This window comes from Sus scrofa, chromosome 5 (assembly GCF_054392235.1).
Source record: "Sus scrofa isolate SSC_HxYL_T2T_F1_AM1 chromosome 5, Sscrofa_HxYL_maternal_Yorkshire_Landrace_v2.0, whole genome shotgun sequence".
Taxonomy (NCBI): Eukaryota; Metazoa; Chordata; class Mammalia; order Artiodactyla; family Suidae; genus Sus; species Sus scrofa.
In genome coordinates this window covers 33,191,506-33,217,877 of record NC_139387.1, presented here as the reverse complement: position 1 = coordinate 33,217,877, position 26,372 = coordinate 33,191,506, and the positions used below count along the sequence as shown (strand labels likewise).

The following is a 26,372-nucleotide window of genomic DNA, read 5'->3' as shown; positions in this document are numbered from 1 at the left end:
AGTATACACACAAGGTTGGGAAGTGCTGGTTCAGCAATCAAAACATGTTATTATAGATTTGGAACGATAGCATTTAGTTTTAAAAATTCTTTTCACACTTGAACCATTAAAAGAAAGTGCAAAAGTTTTTTTTTTTTTTTAATGCTTTCTTGCTCATTTGTTTGTGGTCATTCATTCATTTAAGAACGATTTTTTTGTCTCTTTTTTAGGGCCACACCCTAAGGCATATGGAGGTTCACAGGCTAGGGATCAAATCAGAACTATAGCTGCCAACCTACACCTCAGCCACAGCAGTGCTGGATCTGAGCCGCCTCTGTGACCCATACCACAGCTCACAGCAATGCTGGGTTCTTAACCCACTGAGCGAGGCCAGGGATTGAACCCACGTCCTCATGAATAACCATTAACCACTGAGCCATGACAGGAACTCCAAAAGTACAAACCCAAGCCACATAGCCACACAAATTATTATATCTATTAATTTTAAAAACTTACTCATCTTCTTATGTGTATCCAAGCACATGCTAATTTCCCTACTTTAAGAATATATCCTGGTGTACCCTGTAAATACCCTGAAATAAAGGTATTTTCAAAACCAAAAATAAAATTACCTGCTGAAAACCATTTTGACCTAGAGATGGCTCAAGAGTGAACTTCAACTTCGTGTCAACTCCTAAAAGAAAAATAAATAATTAACAGTTATTTGGGGAGAAAATATGCTATAACAAAAATAAAAGTAAACATTAACCTGATTCTACTGAGTCACCATAAAATTTTTACAACATCTATTTTTACCAAATTGACATAAGTTTTGTTAAAAGAAAAAGAATATTGATTATTCAAATAGAAAAAAATATCCTACGGTAATAGAATGGAGCTTGTCACACAGAATGGTGATTTCTTAGCTGTCTGGAGTAGTACAAAAATGAAAAAAAAGACACCACAGGCTTGGAGTCATACAGACGTCCATTCAACTTTGGTTTCTAGAGACAAACAAATTATTTAACCTGCCTCAATCTCAAATCTTTATCCTTAAGATGAGGATAATATCTACCTCAGTTAATTGCTGTGATGATTAAATGTAATTAGTATTTATGAAACTTAAGAAGAGAATTCCAGCACAGTCTAATTAGTATTTATGAAACTTAAGAGAATTCTCCACCTACTGGATTTGTTTTCTAGCACACTTGCATGGACGAAATCTAGTAAGGAACCTTCAGTGAAATATCAAAAGTTATAAAAAATAATGTTACTACCTTCCCACTTGTGGAATAAACCATTTCAACAAGACCATTTGGAAATTTTCATGTCTTTTAAAATTCCGTCATGATAGACTTATTCATGAAGATAAGTTTGAATGTTTAATTATAGTCTACAAGATAAAAGTATAACTGACTTCTATTTCCAGGTTATCTACAACTTTAGATAAACTTCCTTGACTCAAACTCCAAATCTATGGAATAGATTAAATAAATAGAAGATTATAGAAGGACCATATGTTATATTCATATTGGCTTTTTCTTTATTATTAAAGTGAAATTACATGACAATTTTTATTCCCACTTAAATTGTAGTAAAAATAACTTAGTCAAATCTGAAAATGCTACGTGTTCTTTTTCTACAGTTTCAAAATCAATGAAATGACATTTTGAAACACTTTTAAAGTGACATTCCTTAAAAGTTCAAGGACCAAGACACACCAAACATTATCAATAGTGCTGTTTTACAATTGACTGTCATTTATGATGACATTTTTGCTTCTAAAACGTTGAATGGTAGATTAGGCATACTGAAAACCTCTTCACATCTTCCACTACTTAGGGAATGATCTTCAGAATTTGTCCAATTATAATAATACACTTGTCTTTTTAAAAACATACATATGGAGTCAAGAAGGTGAAAAGAGATGTGTCTGATTCACCCAAGCTTATGACAGGATGTAGAGACTGTTCCTGGAGTCCTGAAAGAGTACTATGAGTAACATACATGAGTTGGGTCCCAGATTTCTAATGTCAAGCTGTGTGTGTTAGAGAACCCCAGGCATCCAATCAGTGACCTGAAAATTCTTTTCAGTGCTTCAGGACCAACACCGTATTCTGCCTAGATGGAAAAGATTTTCTTTTTCAAAGGCATTTGAAGCACCCTTAAGATCCTCATATCTCTGAGTTGGTTTAAATGAAGTCCTGCCTCAGTAGAGCACAATGATATAGTGGCCAAGGGAGTGTCTCCAGCTGGAGCACATGATTTAAGACCTGATAAAACGGACCTCTTTGTGAGGTTGCTGTCCAGACCACAGGGTGCTGAATGGAGGAGCGTGTAGTCATGACGTTTGCTTTATTTTAACAAAGACCAGGAAATTCAGTCCCACACTCTTATCCAACCGGCCTAAAAGCCTCAGATTCCCTGCATGTATGACCGAATATGCTCTCTTGACTTTTTCAGAGTACCTGCTGGGCATCATGCCGACTGCCTTGCAGCGCTGAAACCCGGCTGGGCTTAGCAAAACCACAACTATTTTCTCACGATCAAAAATGAGTCCCAGGATTTAACTGGAATTGATCATTCCCTGCTTGCATGCAAAAGCTGAAATCAGGTCATTTCCACCTCTTCTAACTGAATAAGGGCGGGGAGAGGTTTATGTTTCATTTGGTAATCACTGGCTGTTTCGGATTCAGAAATACAAAACACTTTTAACGTGGGAAGGAGATTTCTTTTCTTAAGGGTAAAGGAAAACAGTGAATAACTACTATGGTCTCTGCAACTAGACACTTCCTTGGGGAGAAAAACAAAGAAACCACGAGCTTCGTAAGGCAGCGACGCGTTCCACCCTCTGGGGCTCAGTGCCTGAGCTGATTCTCTCCTGCAGCCTCAGGAAAGCATGTCCCCAAAGGCGCTGGGAGACGGGGAGTTGGGGGAGTATGAACCCGCCTGGCGGTCAGCTGGTGCCACTCTAGAGACAAGTGTGCACTAAGCACGGGTACGAGTACAGCCGGCTCCCTCTGCTGCCACCTCTAGCCAGAAACCCCTATGCCCAGGGGTCCGCGCCAGGGCCGGGCTCATAAAACCCCGGGGAGGGATCCCCGGTGGCGGAGCAGGCGCGGAGTTATGCAGCCTGAAGAAGCACGTAAACACGGACTGACTGCAGAAAGGGCCTAGCCTAGCACAGCCGGGAACGGTTTTAACCTATAGAAAAGATCTCCACTTTTCAGTAGTGTTTCCTGCCCCCTCTCCACCCAGACACACAAATTAGAGGCTCCTGGCGAGGTGATTCTGACACTCATGAAGCAGGGGGGACCCTCAGGAAAATGCACCCCATATTTTTTCTTCGCAGCCGTTGCCTTCTCTTCCAACCTCAAGTAACAAACCTGTGACTTTCTCCCCCTCGCACACCTTTTTAAAGGTCTAGCTTCTTGTGAGGCCGGAGCACAACTGGTTACGCGGCCTCTGAGAGCCGGGGCAACCGCCAGCACTTTCCCACCACGCGGAGAAGGCCAAGCGCACAGCTCGCCAGCAGCTCCAGGCACAAGCAGAGCGGGAGAGTGCACAGGCCGCGGGGTGGGGGCGCGCAAGCAGCCGGCGGGAGCAGCCAGTCCTCCGCGCCTTGGGAGGCCGCTGCCCTCGCTTGGGCCTTGGTCAGTGCTCTTCCCTCCAAGGAAGACCCCGTCTCACCAGCGCCCAGCCGCGGTACCCGGGCCCGCGGACACTCCCTAGCCTAGGCGGGGACAGAGACACCAGCTCCGGGGATGCCACACTACTTTCCGGTGCCCCATCTGCCGCCTCGGGTCCTCACCGGGCTCCAGGGTGCAGAGCAGCCGGGGCGCGGTCCGGGAAATGCAGCTGCGCTTCTTGAGCACATTGCTCAGGATGGTGCCCACGCCGCCACCGCCGCCGCCACCACCACCACCCTGGCGCTTCAGGCATCTTCCTCCGCGCCTCAGGGAGCCGGTGAGCTTGTCCTGCCGCATCTGAGAGCTCCCCGGGCTCAGATGCAGCCAGCCTCCGCCTGGGTCCCCACTGCCCCGCCGGCGTAGCGGCTCCACGCGCGGGGGCTTAGTAAGACCACCTAGCCTAGGTTCTCTTGGGAGCAGCGAGAGTGTGGCAGGCGCTCAGGGGTCAAGGGACCCTGAAGAGCACCGCGGGCACTGCCGAGCACGAGGCAGCTGGCAGGCATCTGCAGTGCGGTGCTTGCAAAGCTGAGGCAGGAGAGGGCTTGGGGCGGGGAGGAGGGCGGGAGCAGTGAGCGAGCGAGTGCTCCAGAGACTGAGGCGGCGCTCCCGCCCCCAATCCCGGCATCACCGTGCGCAGGCGGGGCGGCCTTAGATCCCTAGCGCCCAGTCGGCTCCCAGCACCTGAGCCTGGGAGCCGTGGGCCCCTGAGCGGGTGGGTGAACAACTAACTGCAGCCGGGACCAAGAGCGGCGACAGAGATGTGCGGGCTTCTCCCAAGATCTTGGAGGGCCTGGAGGAAGCACCAAAAGAAGCAGGTCTCAGGTGCAGAACACCAGCGAGACCAAGTGCCCACCCCATCCGAGCAGCGTCGAAGATCTGTCAACAGATGGCAGGACGAATCCAGCAGCACAGCAGAGAAGTTGGTGGATGGTGAAGCACCACCTTCGTACCAAATTTTGTTAAACTATTTCCTGGCATCTTAAAGAGGAACGGGGGAGCACGTTAAATTTGTTCTTATTATTCTATATTACTGCTATTAATATAAAGTGTATAAATTATTTATGTTAAGTAAATATATAATTATAACAATAATAATGATTGTTTCTTTTGGAAGAACAGATTTCAAGATAAAGGTGATCCATTTAAAAGCAGATTTTTTTTTTTAAAGTGCTTCCCCTATCTCTCCAGCCAGAGGCATCAGTATTTAGAACTATTAGCAATAATTACTTCTTAAAAAGTCATCCTTAAACCATGACATTACGACATTCACCAATGGAATATTAATCATAAAGATGAATGAGTCATAAGAAAGAAAGGATATAGAGAGAAATACAAAGATATTTGTACACGCTTATATTTAAAAAAGGAACACCAGGTAGATTTTTTTTTTTTTTTTTTTTTTACGTATTTCTATGGAAGGGAAGAGAGAGGAAGAGAAAACAGATTTCTCTGGATGTACCTTACATAGTTTTGACTCTGGAATAACATGTTATATTAATAATATTAACAAATTGCACAAAAAGAAAGTCCTAAAAATTGAAAATGAATGGAAGCAAATGTACGCAGCTAAATACCTTGTTGATAGCCTAAGAACAAAGAAAAAATGAGTAAGTTGCTTTATAGTATTATTACTGTTCATAAGTGGTGGTATATATTCTAAGGGCAAGTAGAGCTGCAAAGAAATCTTAAATGTCATTCAGTAGAATTATTAATAACATCTGTTATTTTTTTAAATGCTTATGTATATTACAGGATAACCTAAATAATTATGTTAATGTCAAAAGGAACCAAGATGTTTTCAGTGTAACAGAAAATATGAGTGTGCAAAGAAATTGTTTTTTTAATCCTGCAAGAGTATATTTAAAATAGAAATAAGAGTTTGAACTCATCTTTTTTTCTTTTCAAAAATACATGGAAAGCCACTGAATAGGTTTAGAACTAAGCACAACCAAGCAGCAATGAACACCCTCAGCACTCAAGATGTGGTCTCTAAAAACCACTCCTCACTAAAAGGAACCACGGCCCCTTTGAAGTGTGATTGATTCCAGATTTGGGCCAGAAAAAGTACAAGATGAGCCTGAAACACCTTGATGAATTCAGGAAGGAAGGACATGCTCCAAGACTAGTGGGGTCATATCAAAAAGACATGAGAACCACATGAATAGGATATTACTGGCCAAAGATGAAACACTTTAAGCATCAAGAAACAATGGCTGCCAATCAACAGATGAATGGATAAAGATGATGTGGTATGTATACATACTCAGCCATAAGAAGGATGAAATAATGCCATTTGTAGCAACATGGATGCAACTAGAGATTATCATACTAAGTGAAGAAAAAGTCAGAAAGACAAATACTATATGATGTCACCTTTATGTGGAATCTAAAACATGACACAGATGAACTTATTTATGAAACAGAAACACACTCAGACATAGAAAACAAAACTGTGGTTACCAAAGGTGAAAGGAGGTAGGGAAGGAAAAAATTAGGAGTTTGGAATTAGCATATACAAACTACTATATATAAAAAAAAAGTTTCAACTTATAGCACAGGGAGCTATATTTAATAACTTGTAATAAACCATTGTGGAAAATTTGAATGTGAAAAAATATGTATATCAGTATAACTTAATTTGCTGTATATCAGAAATTAACACAACATTGTAATTCAACTATACTCTTTATACATTAAAGGTAATAAATAAAATATTTTAAAAACAATGACTGCTATTGATTGAAAACTATTGAGTATTTTTTAAAAGCATTCCTAATGGTATACTGAAAGAACTAAAAAAAGAAGTCACTTATATGACTCTGGCACACTGTTTTGTAATCAGTACCTTCTGGACTTTGTGAATCGACCATGGGATTTGAGGACAATGTCAGAAATAACACTGAGCATGAAATACACATTTCATGTAAAAGAATCTGTTAAAATGAGATTTGTCATCTGCAAAAGTAAAGCCCAGTGATAGGGCTATGGAAGCTATTCGGTTATGCCGGCATGACTGAGATAAAGATGGCTTGAAAAAGGTGGTACTCTGCCTCCTCACCTTAGAAGATGAGGTCACTATTGAGCCTGGTCGTGATGAACGGTTTGGCTTAGATTTCCCAACACTTCATACCAAGCTCGGGGACAGAAATCTAAGGTTCATCAGCCTGATGTTTATGGTTTCAGCACATGTTCATTCTCCTTCAACTTTCTCTTAACCTTAATAAGAAGTCCACTGACTATTCTGGCCTGAGAATAATCAATGAAAGATGTCTGATGTTCAGCTTCAGCCAGTTTTTTAGAGGGCACCGCAGACCCCCCGGGTGAAGATGGTGACGAACACCCAGAGCGAAAGGACGAAAAGGAGAAGGTGAGGCAAAACCTCAAAACAAGCTGGGAACTGCACGTACAGCCTCATCTTCCAGCGCTCTCATCTGCTCACGTGGCAGCGAGTTTGTATTCTCTTTTAAGAAGAAAGCCTATTCACGCTCTCTGTCTAGCCCTGGGCCAGCAGGAAGGACGGCCTTGCCAGCCAAGAGGAGGAGCAGAGCTCCGCGCTACAACGCGGCCTCTGGGGTAGAGGGGAGGACATCCAGGGCTGGCTGACATCTGCCACTCAGACTACCCTGCTCCCTTTGGCTCAGGCTCCAGGCTCACTAAACAAACTTTTGATTAGCATCTGGCTTCCCATAGGAACTTTGCACCAAGGAGAGAGCACAGTGACCAGTCAGCAGCAGTTGGTATCCCCAGGTCTGCTCGACTCTCAGTGAGCTGAAGAAATCAAGTCTCTGGGCAGCCAAAGCTCCAGTGTAGACTCTACACTGCCAACCCACCCAAGTGTGTCGTGACTGACAAAAAAGCCTGTCTCTGAAACTCTTCTTCAGTTACAGCACCTTTCTTGGTGATAAGAGCTTGTTTACTTTCAAGATGAAAATTCTATTTCATTCAAATTCATTAAAAGGAAAAAACTGGGGGGGGGGGCGGGGGTGAGGGTTCAAAAAAAAGCTATCTTGAAAACTTCCCATTCTGGAGTTCCCGTTGTGACTCAGCAGGTTAAGGACCCACATTGTCTCTGTGAGGATGTGGGTTCTATCTCTGGCCTCGCTCAGTGGGTTAAGGATCCGGCGTTTCTGTGAGCTATGGTGTACATCACAGTTGCAGCTCGGATCCAGTGTTGCTGTGGCTGCGGCGTAGGCTGGCTGCTGCAGCTACAACTCTGATTCAACCCCTAGCCCAGGAACTTCCATATGCTGTAGGCAGGGCTGTGAAAAGAAAAAATAAATAAATAAATTCCCATTCTAAACTACATAGACGTTGACCAAAAAAAGAGAGAGAGAGAGAGAAAGTTTCTACCATTAAAGCAAGATGTAACGAAGGAATTAAATAATATTATTTTGTTTACATTGGAGAGGAAAGCCAAGACTGCCAACTTTTGTAGCAAACAGATAATTAAGCACTAAAATACAATGCTCTAAAAACAGCCATGGCACAAGCCTAGCATTATATTTATTGTATGACTCATAGTTTCTTATTCATGTCTGGAATATTGTTTTCCAAAAGCAAAAGATGTCATCTGAAGTCAACGTGCAGAGGAAACAATGCCAGCATGAACTCTGCTTGAGGATCTCAGATGGTGAGATTTCCAGCCAAAGCCAACCTACCACCACTCTTTACTAACTGGGCGATCATTACTAATAATACCAGCGAATTCACATTTGGGCAAATCGGACTTGAGCATGGTCCAGAGCAGTAACGGTTTAAGCTAAATTTGGGAAGAGGAGGGCTCCATGAAACCTTCGTCTAGGATGAGAATCTGTTGTTTGGCTTGCTGAAGGAAAGGAGTGCTTTGAGGAACCACCCCGAATGGCTCTGAGAGTCCAGTATCCATGGAACATCCCCAGGAATGCAGGCTCCTGGACCAAAACAAGGAAATAAGAATCACTCAGCGACCTCTGCATCTTCGGGCCTATGTGCTGGCAGTGAAGCTTCCTTGAGAGCAAACTATTCCTTTAATGGAGAAAGGGGACAAGTCGGAAGGAAAAGTAAATGGAACATAAGAAATAAAAGGTGGAGTTCCTGTTGTGGCTCAGTGAAAACAAATCTGACTAGTATCCATGAGGATGCAGATTCGATCCCTGGCCTCACTCAGTGGGTTAAAGATCTGGAGTTGCCTTGAGCTGCGGTGTAGGTCAGAGATGCGGCTTGGAACTGGTGGTGTTGTGGCTCTGGCGTAGGCCGGTGGCTACAGCTCTGCTTCTACCTCTAGCCTGGGAACCTCCATGTGTCACAGATGCAGCCCTAAAAAGACAAAAAGAAAAAGAAATAAAAGCTATGTCCCACAGGGCTTCCAGAAGGGAATCAGGTTTGGGACTTCTGTGATTCCCAAATGCTGCTACTTTAAAAAAAAAAAAAAATCCTTCTTAAAATAAAAAGGGTCTATGTTTTAATCTTCAGGGACTGAACAGAGCCCATGGTGACAATTACCAAGAGAAAAAGCTCCAGAAGCCTGCAGTGAGGAGAAAGGAAAACCACAGAGAGTTGGCCTGTTCTGGAGAGCTGGGCCTGGAACTCATTCTCATGGCTTCAGAACGAGCACTCTGGCGGCTCTTTTCCAGCCCACAAGCCTCTGAGGGTGAGAAGAAATTGTACCTGACATCAGGCCCAGTGCTACCCCCCATTGGACAAGAAAAGGGTACGTCTCTGTATTTGTGCTAATGAAAAGGGTGATGGTCTGATAGCACAAAAGTCAATCTTCTCAGAGTTCCCGTCATGGCTCAGGGGAAACAAATCTGACTGGCATCCATGAGGACGCAGGTTCGATCCCTGGCCTCGCTCAGTGGATTAAGGCTCTGGCATAGCCATGAGCTGTGGTCTAGGTTGCAGAGGCAGCTCAGATCCTGCATTACTGTGGCTGTACTGTAGGCCATAGCTACAGCTCCGATTCAACCTCTAGCCTGGGAACTTCCATAGGCCATGCGTGCAGCCCTAAAAAGCAAAAAAATAAAATAAAATAAAAGGCGCTCTTCTCCTCTCTGCTTTCCCCACAATTGCTGAAGTTCTGTGAGCAACTCCTAAATAGGAAAAGTAATATCTTCTGAAGAAACAGTAAACTGTGACCAGTCCCATAAGAAGTTAACGCTATCCTCAGATCCACCTAAAAGTAAGGCCTTAATAAGTAGTTCTTTCAACTCATTATCCAGGATGGAGCCCACACAACTATGAGCTCATGGTGACGAGCATCAAAACCATTTTCCTTTATGAAAGAGAAAGAGGCAGGGCAGCAGGAAGAAATGAAGGGGAAAGGAAAAATTTTACAAGGATCCAATACATCACGTGATGGACATGGCACATTTTGTTTTCTATTTGTATGGTTTCTCTTCTTAGTCATAAAAGCCTATTTCTCTACATAAATCTACCGGCATCCTTGAAGACAATCAGGTGAGGCTTTTGTATTTCATCTCAGAGAAAGGATTCTGTCAAGCGCGAACAGAGAAGCTTTGAAATGCAACACCAGATCACAGCACTGCCTTCTCTCTTTTTATGCTTTCACGGGACCATTCTTTTAATCAGATATTTTCAAAAACAAAACCACTGCTAACAATCCTCCCTCCCCCCGAAGCATGCTCAAATTTCTTGGATGGAATATTTTGAGAATAACCAGTTTTACTTACAGACCAGAAAGTTTCACACTCAAAACTTGCCTAATATAAAAATTTAACTCCTAGCTGGAGAGAGGTCCCATTTCAGAGTACCATACTGGAAATGTGTGTAAAAGCCTGCAGCCAAGTCCATGGGACCTTAGACACAAAGCTAACCCAAGATTTTCTATTTCCTAGGAAGTTTTTTCTTGCTTCAAAATAACTGAAATTGATTCCATAACATATGAGGTATATTTATGTTGACCATATAAAGATGCCTTTATATTTCTTTTATTCAATCATTCATTAGTGAAATAAACACTTATTCCTCAACCGTGTAGGAAAGGCACTGTGCTATGGCCTGTGGGGAATAAAAGTATGAATTCAGTACGTTCTCTACCCTCAAGAAGCTTATAGTTTATTGAGCGACAAAGTGGGTAGTGACAGGACAGTATGAAAGATTCATTTAAAATACTATGCAAAGGAGTTTCTGTCGTGGCACAGCAGAAACAAATCAGACTAGGAACCATAGAACCATGTAGGTTCGATCCCTGGCCTTGCTCAGTGGTTTAAAGATCTGGAGCTGTGAGCTGTGGTGTAGGTCACAGACCCAGCTCGGATCCTGTGTGGCTGTGGCTGTGGCATAGGCCAGTAGCCATAGCTCTGATTAGACCCCTAGTGAGGGAACCTCCGTATGCCGTGGGTGTGGCCCTAAAAAGAAAAAAACAAATAAATTTTAAAAATAAATAAAATACTATACAAGGAGTTCCTGTTGTGTCTCGGGGTAACGAACCTGAGTAGTATCCATGAGGATGCATGTTTGATCCCTGGCTCGAATCAGTGGGTTAAGGATCTGTAACTACCATGAGCTGCAGCATAGGCTGCAGATGTGGCTCAGTTCTGGCATTGCTGTGGCCGTGGCATAGGCCAGCAGCTACAGCTCCAAGTGGACCCCTAGTCTGGGAACTTCCATATGCTGCAGGTGCGGCCCTTAAAATGTAAATAAATAAATAAATAAATAAATTACTATGCAAAAAAAAGATTGCTACAATTTATGTCAAAGAGAATCCTGCCTATGTTTTCCTCTAGGAGTTTTATGGTATCCAGTCTTTTTAATTCAATAAACATTTATTAAATGTCAAATATATCTATAATTTTGTAAAGTTCTGACTTGACTAGGCAGTAGATATTATGGAATTATATTAATTCTTTTTTTAATTTTTTATTGCAGTATGGTCGATATGGTCTTACATTTATGTCTTTAATCTATTTTGAGTTTATATTCACATGTGATGTTAGAGAATGTCCTAATTCAATATTTTTACATGTAGCTGTCCAGTTTTCCCAGCACCTCTTATGTTTTTTTCTCCATTGTATGTTCTTTCTTGCCACTGTTGTATATTAACTTACCATAAGTGCATAGATTTATTTCTGGGCTTTCTATCCTGCTCCCTTGATCTGTGTGTCTGTTTTTGTGCCAGTACCACACTGTTTTGGTTACTATAGCTTTGTAGTATAGTCTGAAGTCAGGGAGAGTGATTATAGCAAATATTTTACAATAACTAAAGTGGAGGATAACTTTTAAAACTTTGAACCACTATATTGTACATCTGTAACATAGAATATTATGCATCAATAATACTTCAATAAAAATTTAATTAATCAAATACTAGGCAAGTACTTGGAGGAATACCATTATCTCTATCTCCTCCTAAGTATTATACATTCCAATGTTTTCCCGGGGCTTCATTTTATTGACCTATTAAATTTCACCTAAAAGCAGGCCAAGAACAAAGCTCATCTGCATTCTTCTCACAATTGTGATATTCAGGTCTATACTTGCACATCAGTAGAAGTGGAAGCCTGAGACCCATCACTTTAGAAGATGAAATAATTGTTCAACCTGGTCACAACTGATGATGCAGCTCAGATTTCCCAACCTTTACACCAAGCCATGTTGACTTTTGACACAGCTGAGGGATATGAAAGGAGAGGTTTCTCATACCTACTGATGTAGATTCATTTGGCTTAGAAATATATGTTCCCAGAGAGGAAAAAGATGATACCTCTGAAAAAAATAAGCTTCACTTTGCTGGTGAGACTAGAAAAGTACCAGGAAGCCGAGAGAGACTCAAATTAACATCAATGTTGGCTTGGCTGGCCTGGGAGCCTTAGATCTCCAGCTGGAGTCACTCAGAAGAAAAGACATACAATGTGTGAGTGATGAGACAGCTCATGAAAACTGCACCTGGTAAGGCCTCCAGGAGGCAACATGGTGTGTCAGAAAAGTCCTGGCCATGGCAGCAGGCAGACCAAGGTTAGAATTCCAGCGCCCATACTTATTAGCTCTATGTCCTTGGGCGAGTTAGTTAATTTTGGGAGTTCCGTTTCCTCATCTTTAGAATTAATGATACTTACCTGAGTAATTGTGAGAACTGAGAGGCACGGTCAAAGTCAACGTCTAACACAGCAGTGCTACGAAGGCACTCAATATATCTGCCTAAGGGTGTCTCCTTAGTGTTTGCTGTTTATGGTACAAGGTAAAGGTTAAAATGGCCCCGTTCGCAGTCTACCCAGCAGAGGACCAGGACCTGAGCCCCAGGGAAAGTCTAACTGGCCAGAACACTGCCCTGAGGTCCTCACCAGACACTCTTCTTTTGCTTTCTTACACTGGTGCCCTCACTCAATAGGAGGAATATTGAGTTTAGCTTCATGTTCACTCCAAAATGCAAAATCAGAACTATTTAATGGGGTTATAGAGAGTCGGACATCAAAATTTAAGGACGCTCTGACTGTAATAAAACATAGCCTCAGGAGATTATAAATGTTCTTTCTTTGTAGTTCTCAGGCAAAGACTGCAAGCCCAGCAGTCAGGAGTGCTATGAAAGGACATTTAAAAGGAGGTAAGGTTCAATTATCAATACCAGTAAAGCAGCTTCCAACACAATGATTCTCTGAGATCAGTTAAATTGATATTCAGAGTCCATTATTCTATAAGAACTCCTCAATCCAATATAAATGTTGACCAACTATAATGCTTGGAGAATACAGCTTGGATTGTTAAAGTTTCAGGTAAACTGAATTTTAAGCAAAAAAAAAAAAAAGATCCATTTGGCTTCAATCTTCATTAAGGATTTTTTTTTTGGGGGGGGGTCTTTTTAGGGCCACACACGAAGATATGGAGGTTCCCAGGTTAGGGTTTGAATCGGAGCTAAGCTTGCAGCCTATGCCACAGCCACAGCAACGCAGGATCAAGCTGCATCTGCAACCTACACCACAGCTCACAACAACACTGGATCATTAACCCATTGAGCAAGGCCAGGGATCGAACACAAGCCCTCACAGATACTAGTCAGGTTCGTAACTGCTGAGCCACGGTGGGAACTCCAAGGATATTTTTTAAATGTATCATTACACTTTCTTAGAAAGAGTAGTCTGGGAGTTCCCGTCGCGGCTCAGTGGTTAACGAATCTGACTAGGAACCATGAGGTTGTAGGTTCGATCCCTGGCCTTGTAGGAAAACGTATGTCTCCTGAATTATTTGGGTGACAGATACTTGGAGGTAAGAGAAATATTATGGCATGTCAGTCAATAGAGATCTCAGCATTTTAAAGGGTAGCCTATCTGTGACTTACACGCAGAGACAGAGAAATTAACTCATATAGACTTGAAATGGTCGTATATGGTTCTAGTTTTTGCAAGTCAAACTCAAGTTTTGGTGAAAGAGAAAAAAAATCTAAAGGAAGCAGATGCTTTTAATAAATATTCTTTCTATGTGCTCCCTCTCTTTTTGAGGCAATATGAGTGTGGCCTCTTATACGTGTGTACTTAATATAGCAGCACTGGCACCTTTAATTACCACTGTCTTTAGTCCCAGCTGACCACAGAGTGTCACTTGGCAGTACATCAGTCTGGCCTAGTGCCAGCATCAATCAGATATGACAGCTCCTAAGGAGGGAGTAGATTATGTCCAAATTATGTTACCTCTGGTTTCTCTAAATTTTAAGCCTTCCCAGTACTTGAAAACTAAGTACCACACTGTGTCTTAGGAAAATTCAAAGTAATTTTCCAGCACAGGACCTGAAGTACAGTAGAGACTCAATGGCCTTTTTAAATTGCATCTATGACACAGAGAATACCAGGTTGGAATCCTGCTGATGGGACATTTTTAAATGGCACCTGCGTTCATACCTGCATTTCAGATGCCACACTTCTCCCACCCCCACACCTGATTCATCCATGCCCTTGAATTATTTACAGGCGGACCTTTTCTTCTCAACAGATCATAAAGTCTTTTGAGCACAGGGGCGAAGACTCTTCATTCTGGGCTCTCCCCTCCCTTGCCTGCAGCTAGCATGGGGCTTGTACACTCAGTACATGAACAATAAATAACGTCATAAAGTCATCATGGCAAGAAGAGAGCCAGACTTTCCCACTCATTAAAAAAGGGCTTTTTATTCAACTACAAGAGAAATAAGCAGATGTGTTTATGAAGTTATTTTGATTGACATTTATGCAATGTACCAAAAAAAAAAATTCAAACACTATTCTTCATCTCCCTGACAAGTTTCCAAAATATGTGATGTTCAAATACCACCTGTTTGCTCTACTGATTGGGTGAAAGACGATCCCCAAATTCTAGATATAATGGCAGTCAGCATAGCAGAGTAAAAATCAGCCTCTAGAACATGCTACCTGGATTTGAAACCTGGCTCCACTCAGTAACTGCAAAAACTTGGGTAAGTTAATTATCTCACCTTTCCTCATCTACAAAATGGGACAACTATCTACCTCATAAGGGGTATTCTAAAAATCAAATGATACAGGGAAAGCACTTAGCATATTGTCTGGCTCATGGTATGTTCTATATACATAACTTATTGGATCATTAATGTCTAGTATTAAAGGCACTTAGAATATTTAAAGGAAAGACATTTTAAGTTCATACATCAACATTGTGTAGATTACAAACAATGCCACCTGGTCACTTGAGCATCTTTGCTTATTAATTGCGTTACCTTCCATTTGGGCATAGAGATTTTAGAGTAAAACTAGTCTAAGAAGCCAATAAAAAGGAGCATTCATTTAAATTGACAAATTGTTCACATTTCTCACCATCCTGATTTTTTTTTTAACATGTTACTTGAGGAGAATTCACTTCAGTGCAGACAAGCTAATCCCTTCCTATCCTTCATGCATTAATAAAGTCCCAGCATTAATTACCCAACAGCCTCTTGCTTTGCAAGATCATTACAAGGAAGAAATCAATTTTTCACAGCAGAGTTTAAGTACGCAATTTTCTTCTCAATCTTTCTATTCCTCCCATTTTACAGCTTTTTAAATAATGCATGCAGTTTTCTAAAATTTGGTTCAATCATTTTGTTTTAAAGGGTTTTCCCAGTGAGGTCCATCATTCATCAGAAAGTTCTAGTCTTTCAATGTATTTTGATTATTTGCAACATAAATGAGTTTTATGGTGTATTCTTTTTTTTTTTTTTTTTGGTCTTTTTTTGTCTTTTTAGGGCCACACCCACAGCATATGGAGGTTCCCAGACTAGGGGTCGAATCAGAACTATAGCTGCCAGCCTACACCACAGCCACAGCAATGTGGGATCTGAGCTACACCACAGCTCACTGCAATGCTGGATCCTTAACCCACTGAGCGAGGCCAGGGATCAAATCCACAACCTCACGGTTCCTCGTGGGATTTGTTTCTGCTGCACCATGATGGGAAGTCCAGGTTTATGGTGTATTCTACCCATTTCTACATGTATCAACACTAACTCCTCAAGTTAGGGGTTGCAAATAGATTCTAAAAGGAGAAAGAGCTTGTCAAAAAAATCATTTTGTAAGTTTGTCAATTCTCCAGGACTATATTTTCTAACAGAGATGTGTGAAGAGAGAAGTAAAGAGGAGAAAAAAAATGACAATGACAGGTACCAGCTATCTGCTATGGATCAGGCACTGTCAGCTAGGTACTTTTAAATATCTTACCTCATTTTTTTTTTTTTGTCTTTTTGCCATTTTCTTGGGCCACTCCCTCGGCATATGGAGGTTCCCAGGCTAGGGGTCCAATCGGAGCTGTAACTGCCGGCCTACGCCAGAGCCACAGCAATGTAGGATCCAAGCCAAGTCTGCAACCTACACCGCAGCTCACAGGCAATGCCAGATCCTTAACCCACTGAGTGAGGCCAGGAATCGAACCTGCAACGTCATGGTTCCTAGTCGGATTCGTTAACCACTGAGCCACGATGGAAACTCCATTATCTTACCTCATTCTAACCCAACAAGGTATAAACATGATTCCCCCAAGAAATGGGAAATAAAAGGAGGGTGTCCACATATATTATCAGGATAATTTTTTACTAAGCATGGGGGTAATGACTAAAAGAAAATATTTTCAAATATAAATAGTTAATTCCAAAGGATGGGAATTTATTGTGTTTTCCTTAAACTTTTCTGTTTTTTTTACTCCTGAAGGAAAGAAAAAAGAAACAAAGAGGTTAAATAGGTTTCCCAAGGTCATACAACTAATAAGTGGTGAAGTTGGGATCTGAACACAGGTCTATCTCACTAGAAAGCCACACTCTACTCACCACACCAATAAAATACGACCAGATATTTTTGATCTGAGCAAAGTCAAAAACATTTTAGAAATTCTGAACGAGGCCTGTTCACATGCTCATTTACGTTACCAGGTGAATGAAACATCCCTCATTTCCTCAAACTCCCCATATATTATGTACCTATTAAAACAAACAAGATACTGGTGGAGATAACAGAGAAGCAGCATCAACAAGGTCAGCCTGGCATTGCTAGTCAAACAAAAGAATTCCACGATGCCAGAGCAAACACGAGAAGCTTAGGTAAGGATAACCGAAGGCCAGCAGTATCCTATGTGATAGGAGGCAGGGTGTGCAGGAGTTAATTAGAGCCTAAAGTGAGATGGGGCTTGGTGGAGACCTCACAGGCAATCCTTTCTGCATCAACCCACCCTATAATTCACCCAAGAAAAATCTGGGCCACCTTGAAGTTCCCCCCACAAAATTGCAGCTATGACTTGTCTCTGAAAATAATTTGCCAAATGTGAAACAGAAAACAGGAAGCTGATTCATTAGCTTGGAAAGCAACAAACCAGACCTCGCCATGAGAGCAAAAGTCAAATCACGAGGACGTGGGATATAATCGCTCCTTGAATAATATTTGTGCCACTGTTGTGTTCCCTCTTGTGCAGGGACCAGCTGTCACTGTGTCTCCAAGTTAGGATAACATTTGGGATGATTCAAACTAAATTGACCAGACTTTTTAAAAAAAAAGTGTTTGAAAACTCTCATGCAATATCACACACAGCAGAAAAATCTCATTAGCCACTCACTGATGTTGAAGCTTTGATGCCATGAGTCAATGCTTCAGATGCTCGCTTGCTGTAGGCCCAACATCTGCATTACAAAATGTGGATATATGACTGGTCAGAATGACTATTATCAAAAAACACACTCGTACACTCCTGGTGGGAATGTAAATTGGTGCAGCCACTGTGGAAAACAGTATGGAGAATTCTCAGAAAAACTAAAAAGAGAACCACCATATGACCTAGCAATTATACTGCTGGGTATATATCTGAAAACAAACAAACAAAGACCCCGCTCATTTGCGAAGATACATGCACCCCAATGTTCACAGGAGCGTTATTTACAATTGCCAAGATACAGAAATAACCAAAATGTCCATCAACAGCTGTAGGGATAAAGAAGACGTGAGGCACACACATGGTGGAATACTATTAAGCCATAGTAAAGAATGAAATTTTCCCATTTGCAGCAATATGGATGGATCTGGAGGGCATTATGCTAAGTGAAATAAGTCAGATAAAGACAAATACTCTATGATACCACTTACATATGGAATCTAAAAAAATAAAACAAACTGGTAAATAAAACAAAAGAGCAGCAGACTCACAGACAGAGAAAAAAACTAGTGGTTGTCAATGGGGAGAAGGAAGTGGGGAGGGGCAAGATGGGGTAGAGTGAAGAGTTATTATGGGCTTCTACCAAATCATGTGTGTGAAAATTCTGAAGTTTGCAAAGCATGGACTTCCCACTGTGGGGCAGTGAGTTAAAGATCTGGCTTGTCTCTGTGACATTTCCAGTTCGATCCCTAGCCTGGTGCAGCAGGTTAAGGATCTAGCATTGCTGCCTCTGTGGTACAGGCCACAGATATGGCTCTGATTCAATCCCTGATCCTGGAACTTCCAACTGCTGCATGTGCAGCTGAAAAAGTAAAAAAAAAAATAACAATAAAAATAAATATTTTTTTAAAATTGTAAAGCACGACAGAATTTTAAAATGCTTCCATTCAATAAAAAATAGACAAAATACTAAGTGAAGTTAAGTCAGAAAGAGAAAGACAAATACCATGTGATATCACTTATATCCAATCTAATATACGGCACAAATGAACCTTTCCACAGAAAAGAAACTCATGGACTTGGAGAATAGACTTGTGGTTGCCAAGGGGGAGGGAGTGGGATGGACTGGGGGTCTGGGGCTAATAGATGCAATCTATTGCCTTTCGAATGGAAAAGCAATAAGACCCTGCTGTATAGCACTGGGAACTATAGCTAGTCACTTGTGATGGAACATGATGGAGGATAATGTAAGGAAAAATATGTAGATATGTATGTGTGACTGAGCCACTTTGCTGTACAGTAGAAAATTGACACAACACTGAAACCAACTATAGGGGGAAAAATAAAAATCATTAAAAAAATAAACAAAATTTAATGTACAATGGATTCAAAATGAACTTCAAAGAGAGATGCTGAGAATGCCTTCACCATCCTGCCTGGCCGCATCCAGGTGAGTCGGGATGACCTAGAGAGAAGCTATAGGTGGCAAATTGAACTATGGCTGACGCTTTCACGAGGAAAAATTTAGGTTAGGCCAGTGATTCGGATTTACATCTAACTCCCAATCCTTCTGGCTCCCTAACAGCAAGAGCAGTGGAATCCTAAAATAGATTACTGGGGCCCAAAGGAAATGGGAAGAAAGCCAAAGAACCTTTAAGAGCAACAACGCCTAAGACTCAGGTCAACAGTCAGCCACCTCCTGTGCTCCCTCCATGCTGCAGCTTCCCTCTGCGTCACGCCCAAACCTTCAGCAAAGTGAGGACTCAGAGCAGCCTCATGCCAGTCGTGCTCTGGAGACTCACAGAGGGGGATGGGTTCCAAGTGAAGAGAGAAGCTGATGCTGCAGGGATAGCTTGGGGCGATGGAGAGGCTGGATGGCCCCAACCAGGACAGATATGAAACTAGCCGCTCCCCCGCTGGGTCCCCTAACAAGGGCTGTTGGGAGTAGGGGCTGTATTTTGCACTTGCCTGCCTCTAGTTCAGAAGATCACTGTTCCTTTCTCCAAGGCCTTATAATCATGGGAAATGGGGGTGGGGGAGCAGTGGGGGCCCAGGGTAAGAAAGGGGGCTTCATGCTGAACAGAGCGTGGGAGGGCTGCTGCCAGGAAAGCCTCCTCTCTCTGATTAAGAGTAGCCGACAAAGACAAAAGCCTGATGGGGAGAAGAAAGCAGAGGAGGAGGGGGAGGGGAAGACATTCTGTCAAGACACCCCAAACTCCAGGAGGCAGAGCAGCAAGTCTTCAGCCTGGACCTGTAGCATGACTGACCCGAAACTGCAGGTTAAAGGGATGGTTATGAGGCACAGATGCAGAAGGAAGCCTCAGAGGCAGTTCTATATGTGGAAAACAAGCTTTAGATCAATGCCGGGGAAACGAGAACAGGACAAAAAGCAGACAGATGAAGAAAAACGGTTCAGCATGGAAGCCGAAGGAATTCAGGGTATTAAAGGTGTGTTTTTTATGTGGTGCTATAATGACGGCACAAGGATGGGCTTCTCATGCTTAAAAAGTTAGAGCTGCCCCATGTTCAAGGCAGCATTATTCACCAAAGCCAAGGGATGGAGGCAATCCAAGTGTCCACTGATGGATGAATAGATAAAAGTGTGGTGCATACATTCGGTGGAATAGTATTCAGCCTTAGAAAGGAAGGAAATTCTGAAGCACGCTGCTACATGGATGAGCCTTAAGGACATGATACGAAATAAAATAACCAGTCACAAAACAATACATACTTCATGGTGGTTGCCACGGACTGAGGAGAGAGAGGAATGGGGCGTTACTGTTTCATGGGTGCAGAGTTTCAGTTTTACAAGATGAAGAGTTCTGGAGATGGATGGTGGTGATGGTTGTAAAACAATATGACTGCACTTAATACCAAGGAGCTGTGTAGTTAAACATGGCTAAGATGGCCAAATTGACATTATGTGTATTTTACCACTTTTTTTTTTTTTGGTCTTTTTAGGCCACACCCAAAGCATATGGAGGTTCCCAGGCTAGGGGTTGAATCCGGCTACAGCTGCTGGCCTACTCCACAGCCACAGCAACGCAGGATCTGAGTCATGTCTTTGACCTACACCACAGCTCACGGCAATGCGGGATCCTTAACCCACTGAGCAGGGCCGGGGATAGAGCCCACATCCTCATGGATACTAGTCGGATTCATTTCCACTGAGCCACAATAGGAACTCCCCACAATTTTTTAAACAAGAAATACTTTAAAAAAAAAAAAAAAAAAAAAAAAAAGCTAGATGGAATTTCCATTGCGGCTCAGCCGTAACAAACCCGACTGGTATCTATGAGGACAAGGGTTCACTCCCTGGCCTCACTCAGTGGGTTGAGGATCTGGTGTTGTGGGGAGCTTCGCTGTAGGTCTCAGACGTGGATTGGATCTGGCATTTCCCTGCCTGTGGCGTAGGCCAGCAGCTACAGCTCCAATTCAACCCCTAGCCCGGGACCTTCCATATGCTGCAGGTTCAGCCCTGAAAAAAAAAAAAAAAAAAAAAAAAACAGAGTTGCAGATCAGCAACTGGTGTTGGGAAGTTTTGGACATGCCTCTCTTCCAGCAGAATCTTCCAGGACACAATTCATCCTCAGGCATAGGTGGCACCTACCCTGTGCAAGGAGTGAGCTAGTCACTGGGTAAGTATGGCACAGTGCAGCAGACCAAGGAACAGAGTAGGACAATGCCACAGGGCCAGGATGAGCCTGAACAGAGTCAGCCCCAATTCAGACTATGCGGTCAAAACTACTTTCCAGGAGTTCTCTTGTGGCACAGCAGATTAAGGATCCAGCATTGTCACTGCAGCAGCTTGGGTTGCTGCTGTGTCACAGGTTCAATCCCTGGCCTGGGAACTTCCATATGCCATGGGCATGACAGAAAGAAAGGAAGGAAGAAAAGAAAAGAAAGTATTTGCCAGAAGAAATGATGCCTCAGCTGGATCCTAAAAGTAAAAGGGACTATACAGACAGAGGTAGTGGAGAAAAGAGTACCAAAGAAAATAGCATGTGGCCAGAGAGAACGTGGTGAATTTTCGGTACCACCTGCGATGCATCTTGCCTGGAGCACAGAGTGGGAAGGAGCAATCTGAAGAGAGGAGGATGGAGAGTCACAAAGCATCCACACATCAATAGGGAAAATTATTTTTCTGGGCAGTGACAAACCAGTTGGGGGTCAGGATGCTTCAGCTTCCGATCCAGGGTGAACTGTGTGGAAAGAATGCCATTAAGGGCATGGTAGGACAAGCACAGAATAGGGAACTGAGACTCAATGAAGCACCCAAGTATCCATGTGGCCATAAGATCTTTGCGGGGCAGGGGTGGTAAGACACTCATAATATTTACCACCTTAACCATTTTTTTAGTGCACAGTTCCTAAGTGTTAAGTACAGTCACACTCCTGTAAGAGCAATCTCCAGAACGCTTCATCCTTGCAAACTGAAATTCTGTACCCATTAAACAGCTCCTCACTTCCCCCTCTTCCAAGCCCCTGGCAATCGCCATTCCACTTTCTGTCTCTATGAATTTGATTGCTCTAGGTACCTCCTATAAGTGGCACCTATTTGTCTCTTCATGGCTGGCTTATTTCACTTAGCATAACGTCCTCGAGGTTCATGCATGTAGTTGCATTATCAGAATTTCCGTCCTTATAAAGGCTGAATAATATTCCACTGTATGCACGTACCACATTTTGTTTATCCATTCATCTTTCAATGGACATTTGGGTAAGGTTGCTTCCACCTTTTGGCTATCATAAATAATGTTTATGATAAACATAGGTGCACAGATCTCTTTTCCAGGTTCTGCTCTCAATGCTTTGGGGGATACAGTTGACCTTTGAACAACACAGATTTGAACTATGCTAGTCCTCCTATACATGGATTTTTTTCAATAAACACCACAGTTCTATACAATCTGCAGTTGGTTGAATCCACAGACATGGAACTGCAGATACAGAGAGACTTGAGCATCTGAGGATTTTGGTATCTGAAGCTGGCCCTGGAATCAATACCCGACAGGCCCTGAGAGATACCTGTATATGCAGAATTGCTGAATCACATGGCAATTCTATTTTGTTGTTGTTGTTGTTGTTGTTGTTGTTGCTATTTCTTGGGCCGCTCCCACGGCATATGGAGGTTCCCAGGCTAGGGGTTGAATCGGAGCTGTAGCCACCGGCCTACGCCAGAGCCACAGCAACACGGGATCCGAGCCGCGTCTGCAACCTACACCACAGCTCACGGCAACGCCGGATCGTTAACCCACTGAGCAAGGGCAGGGACCGAACCCGCAACCTCATGGTTCCTAGTCGGATTCGTTAACCACTGCGCCACGACGGGAACTCCGCAATTCTATTTTTATTTTAGGGGGAACTGCCATACCATTTTCCACAGCAGCAGCAGCATCTCACTTCCTCCCCAAAAGTGCACAAGAGTTTTCCATTGTTCGCACGCTCTCACCAACACTAATTTTCTGTTGTTGTTGTTGTTTTTCTTAATAGCAGCCATCCTAATGGGTGTGAGGTGGTTGCAGCCATTTGACTGGCCCTTCTGAGCCTCCAGTTTCCTCATCTGTAAAATGAGTACATTGGACTAGATGATCCCCAAGGATCTCAAATGTCATTGTTCTATGAATTGAGAGGTGATTTAAGTTGATTTACTGGGAAAAACTCAGTCAGGTCATTCAATCGTTGTGAGGCTCACATTCCCTAACTATATTCACAGCACTGACACACACCTGGATTTGGTTTCAAGTAAAACACAGATGGAAATTCAAGTGCAAGGACTGTAAACTTAATGGAAAAGTTTAAGGGAGCCTGGTCCCAGCGATCACCGGAGAGGACGTGGATACCGCTGGATCCTGAAGGTAACTGGTCCACACAGGGGTGGGGAGAGGGGAATTTCACGTTCCACTGATCTCCTTACAGGAGGGGTTGATTATTAGCAATGACTAGAGCAGAGCCCTTCTACTCATTGTTCAACTTTCACTCATATAAAGGAATAAAGTGATTGCAATTAGTTTCTTTTGGCTGCACCTGCATCATGCAGAAGTTCTTGGTTCAGGAATCAAACCTGAGCCACAGCAGGAACCCAGGCCACAGCAGTGACAATGCCAAGTCTTTAATCACTAGCCCACCAGGGAACTCTCAACTAAATTTTTTTTTCAGGGCTGCACCCATGGCATATGGAGGTTCCCAGGCTAGGGGTCTAACCAGAGCTACAGCTGCCGGCCTACACCACAGCCACACCAACACGGGATCTGAGCTTCATCTGTGACCTACACCACAGCTCATGGCAACACCGGATCCTTAACCCACTGATCAAGGCCGGGGATCGAACCCACAACATCATGGTTCCTAGTCACGACGGGAACTCCTCAACTAATTTTTTTTTTTTAATGCTCAGGCTGAGATGATGAGAGAGAGGGACGGGTCAGAGAGAGAAATGGTCATTTCCCCAGGAAATGTGTTGTGTTTTCCAATATGGGGTGAATCCTCCCCACTCTCAAATACAATGGCTAAAATTGTGAGAGAGAATATGCGTTTTCCTCAATAAGATACCCTGAAGAAGAGTCACCCACAAGTCCCAAGGAAGAATACTGTTTTTTCAGACATGTAAACTAAAGGCAACAGGATGATGTGCAGAAAATCCAGCAACAACAAAAACAGAATCCAGGACTCCTGAACTCATAACCCAATACTGTTTGCAAATTTTGTTCCTCCTCTAAAAAGAAGAATTATTATTACCACATCTTTCCAAGAATAACAACAACAAAAAAACTACCAATATGGATGCACACAGACTTAAGCTGCATGTAAGTCCATCTTTCTGTAGGAGTTCTGCAACACTGGGGACCCCGATGTGGAAATCAAACTTGAGAAGCCTCCTTAACTGCCTATTAAGAATCATCATCCAGGGAGTTCCCATCGCGGTTCAGCAGAAATGAACCTAACTAATACCCATGAGGATGAGGGTTCGACCCTTGGCTTAGTTCAGTGGGTTAAGGATCCAGCGTTGCTGTGGCTGTAGTGTAGGCTGGCAGCAACAGCTCTGATTCAACCTTCGACCCACAGCATGGGAACACCCATATGCCTCAAGTTCAGCCCTAAAATGCAAAAAGAAAAAAAAATGATCATCGAACACCTGAAGACCACACACCTCACATGATAAGGGTTGAGTCGTTTATACCTTCTGTGGATTCCTCAGAAGGTAATCAGCAGCAGCCCAGAGAGGATCACACACGTAGGCTGAAAGAGATCTGCCCCCAAAAGGATCGAGATGCTATTGGAGAAAACAAGAAATGACTTGTAGGATTTCCCATCATGGCCCAGTGGAAACAAATCCAACTAGGAACCATGAAGTTGTGGGTTTGATCCCTGGCCACGCTCAGTGGGTTAACGGTCCAGCGTTGCCGTGAGCTGTGGTGTAGGTCGCAGACACGGCTCGGATCCCATGTTGCTGTGGCTGTGGTGTAGGCCGGCAGCTGTAGCTCTGATTAGACCCCTAGCCGGGGAACCTCCATATGCCACAGGTGCGGCCCTAAAAAGATGCAAGACAAAAGACAAACAAAAAAAATGATTTCTGCACCTTTTTCCCACTAGTTTTTAATTATATTACAGAACTGATTCTAGAAACTGTGTGAGCTGACCAATCAGAAAACTGCTGGTTATCAGGGAAGACAGACTGGGCAGTAAGAACAGAAGGCAGGTCCAAGATGACGGAAAGGAGCAACCCTGCCCTCTGCTGGCAATCCTGGGTAGTGGAAGTAAGATGTGAAGAGATTACCTTGAGCTGGAGAAAGTAGACACACACACACAAAAACCAAGGCACCCACCTACAGCAACTTTCATACATGGCAGAAACCTTACAGGAGAGATCAAAGGCCACAGACTAAACTTGAATGTTGCCTTAATGGCCATGTCCTGGAATATGCCTATTTGCAAATGGTGTTGAGAAGGCAATGATGGATACGACCAAAGAGAGCCTTCTGTCTTAAAGACTAGGCATGGGAGTTCCTGCTGTAGCTCAGTGAGTTAAGAATCCAGCTGCCGGAATGCCCATCGTGGCTTGGCAGAAACAAATCTGACTAATATCCATGAGGACGCAGGTTCAATCCCTGGCCTCGCTCAGTGAGTTAAGGATCCAACGATGCCGCGAGCTGTGTGGTGTATGTCACAGACACAGTTCGGATCTGGCATTGCTGTGGCTGTGGTGTAGGCCGGCAGCTACAACTCTAATTCGACCCCTAGCCTGGGAACCTCCACATGCCTCAGATGCGGCTCTAAAAAGACAAAAAAAAAAAAAAAAAAAGAATCTGACTGCAGCGGCTCAGGTGGCAGCAGAGGCATGGGTTCCACCCCCAGCCCAGGGAGGTGGGTTAAAGGATCCCATGCTGCCGCTGCTATGCTGTAGATCATAAATGTAGCTTGGATTCAGCCTCTGGCCTGGGGACTTCCATGTGCCGTTAAATAAATAAATAAATAAAAGACTAGGCATGGGCCACGATGTACATTCATTAAAAATTATTCTCTTTACGATAGCAAAATACATTTCTATACAGAGTCCATTACAAACATTTACTTCTTCATGCCCTCTACAGAAAAAGTATTACATTATTCTTCAGTGACATCAAAAGTGAAATCATGATGGCAATGCCAAGAAGCAGGTAG

At 43.1% G+C, this 26,372-nt stretch overlaps 1 protein-coding gene across 20 annotated transcripts in view; it reads right to left on the bottom strand.

Annotated features, from left to right (window-relative positions):
• The window catches only part of TBC1D30 (TBC1 domain family member 30), a 318,685-nt gene that overhangs the window by 272,332 nt on the left and 19,981 nt on the right, over positions 1 to 26,372 (bottom strand). For 13 of the 20 annotated variants that reach the window (XR_014803513.1, XR_014803516.1, XR_014803509.1 and 10 more), the window contains exon 3: positions 612 to 673. Coding sequence is in view for 6 of the 20 variants with exons in the window: in XM_021091948.2 (XP_020947607.1) it covers positions 612 to 673 (62 nt within the window). In the remaining 14 variants the exon portion in view is untranslated. Of the gene's footprint in view, positions 1 to 611; positions 674 to 3,790; positions 4,213 to 26,372 lie in introns of those variants that run through there. The other 7 variants (XR_014803520.1, XR_014803518.1, XR_014803519.1 and 4 more) reach the window with 1 other exon arrangement.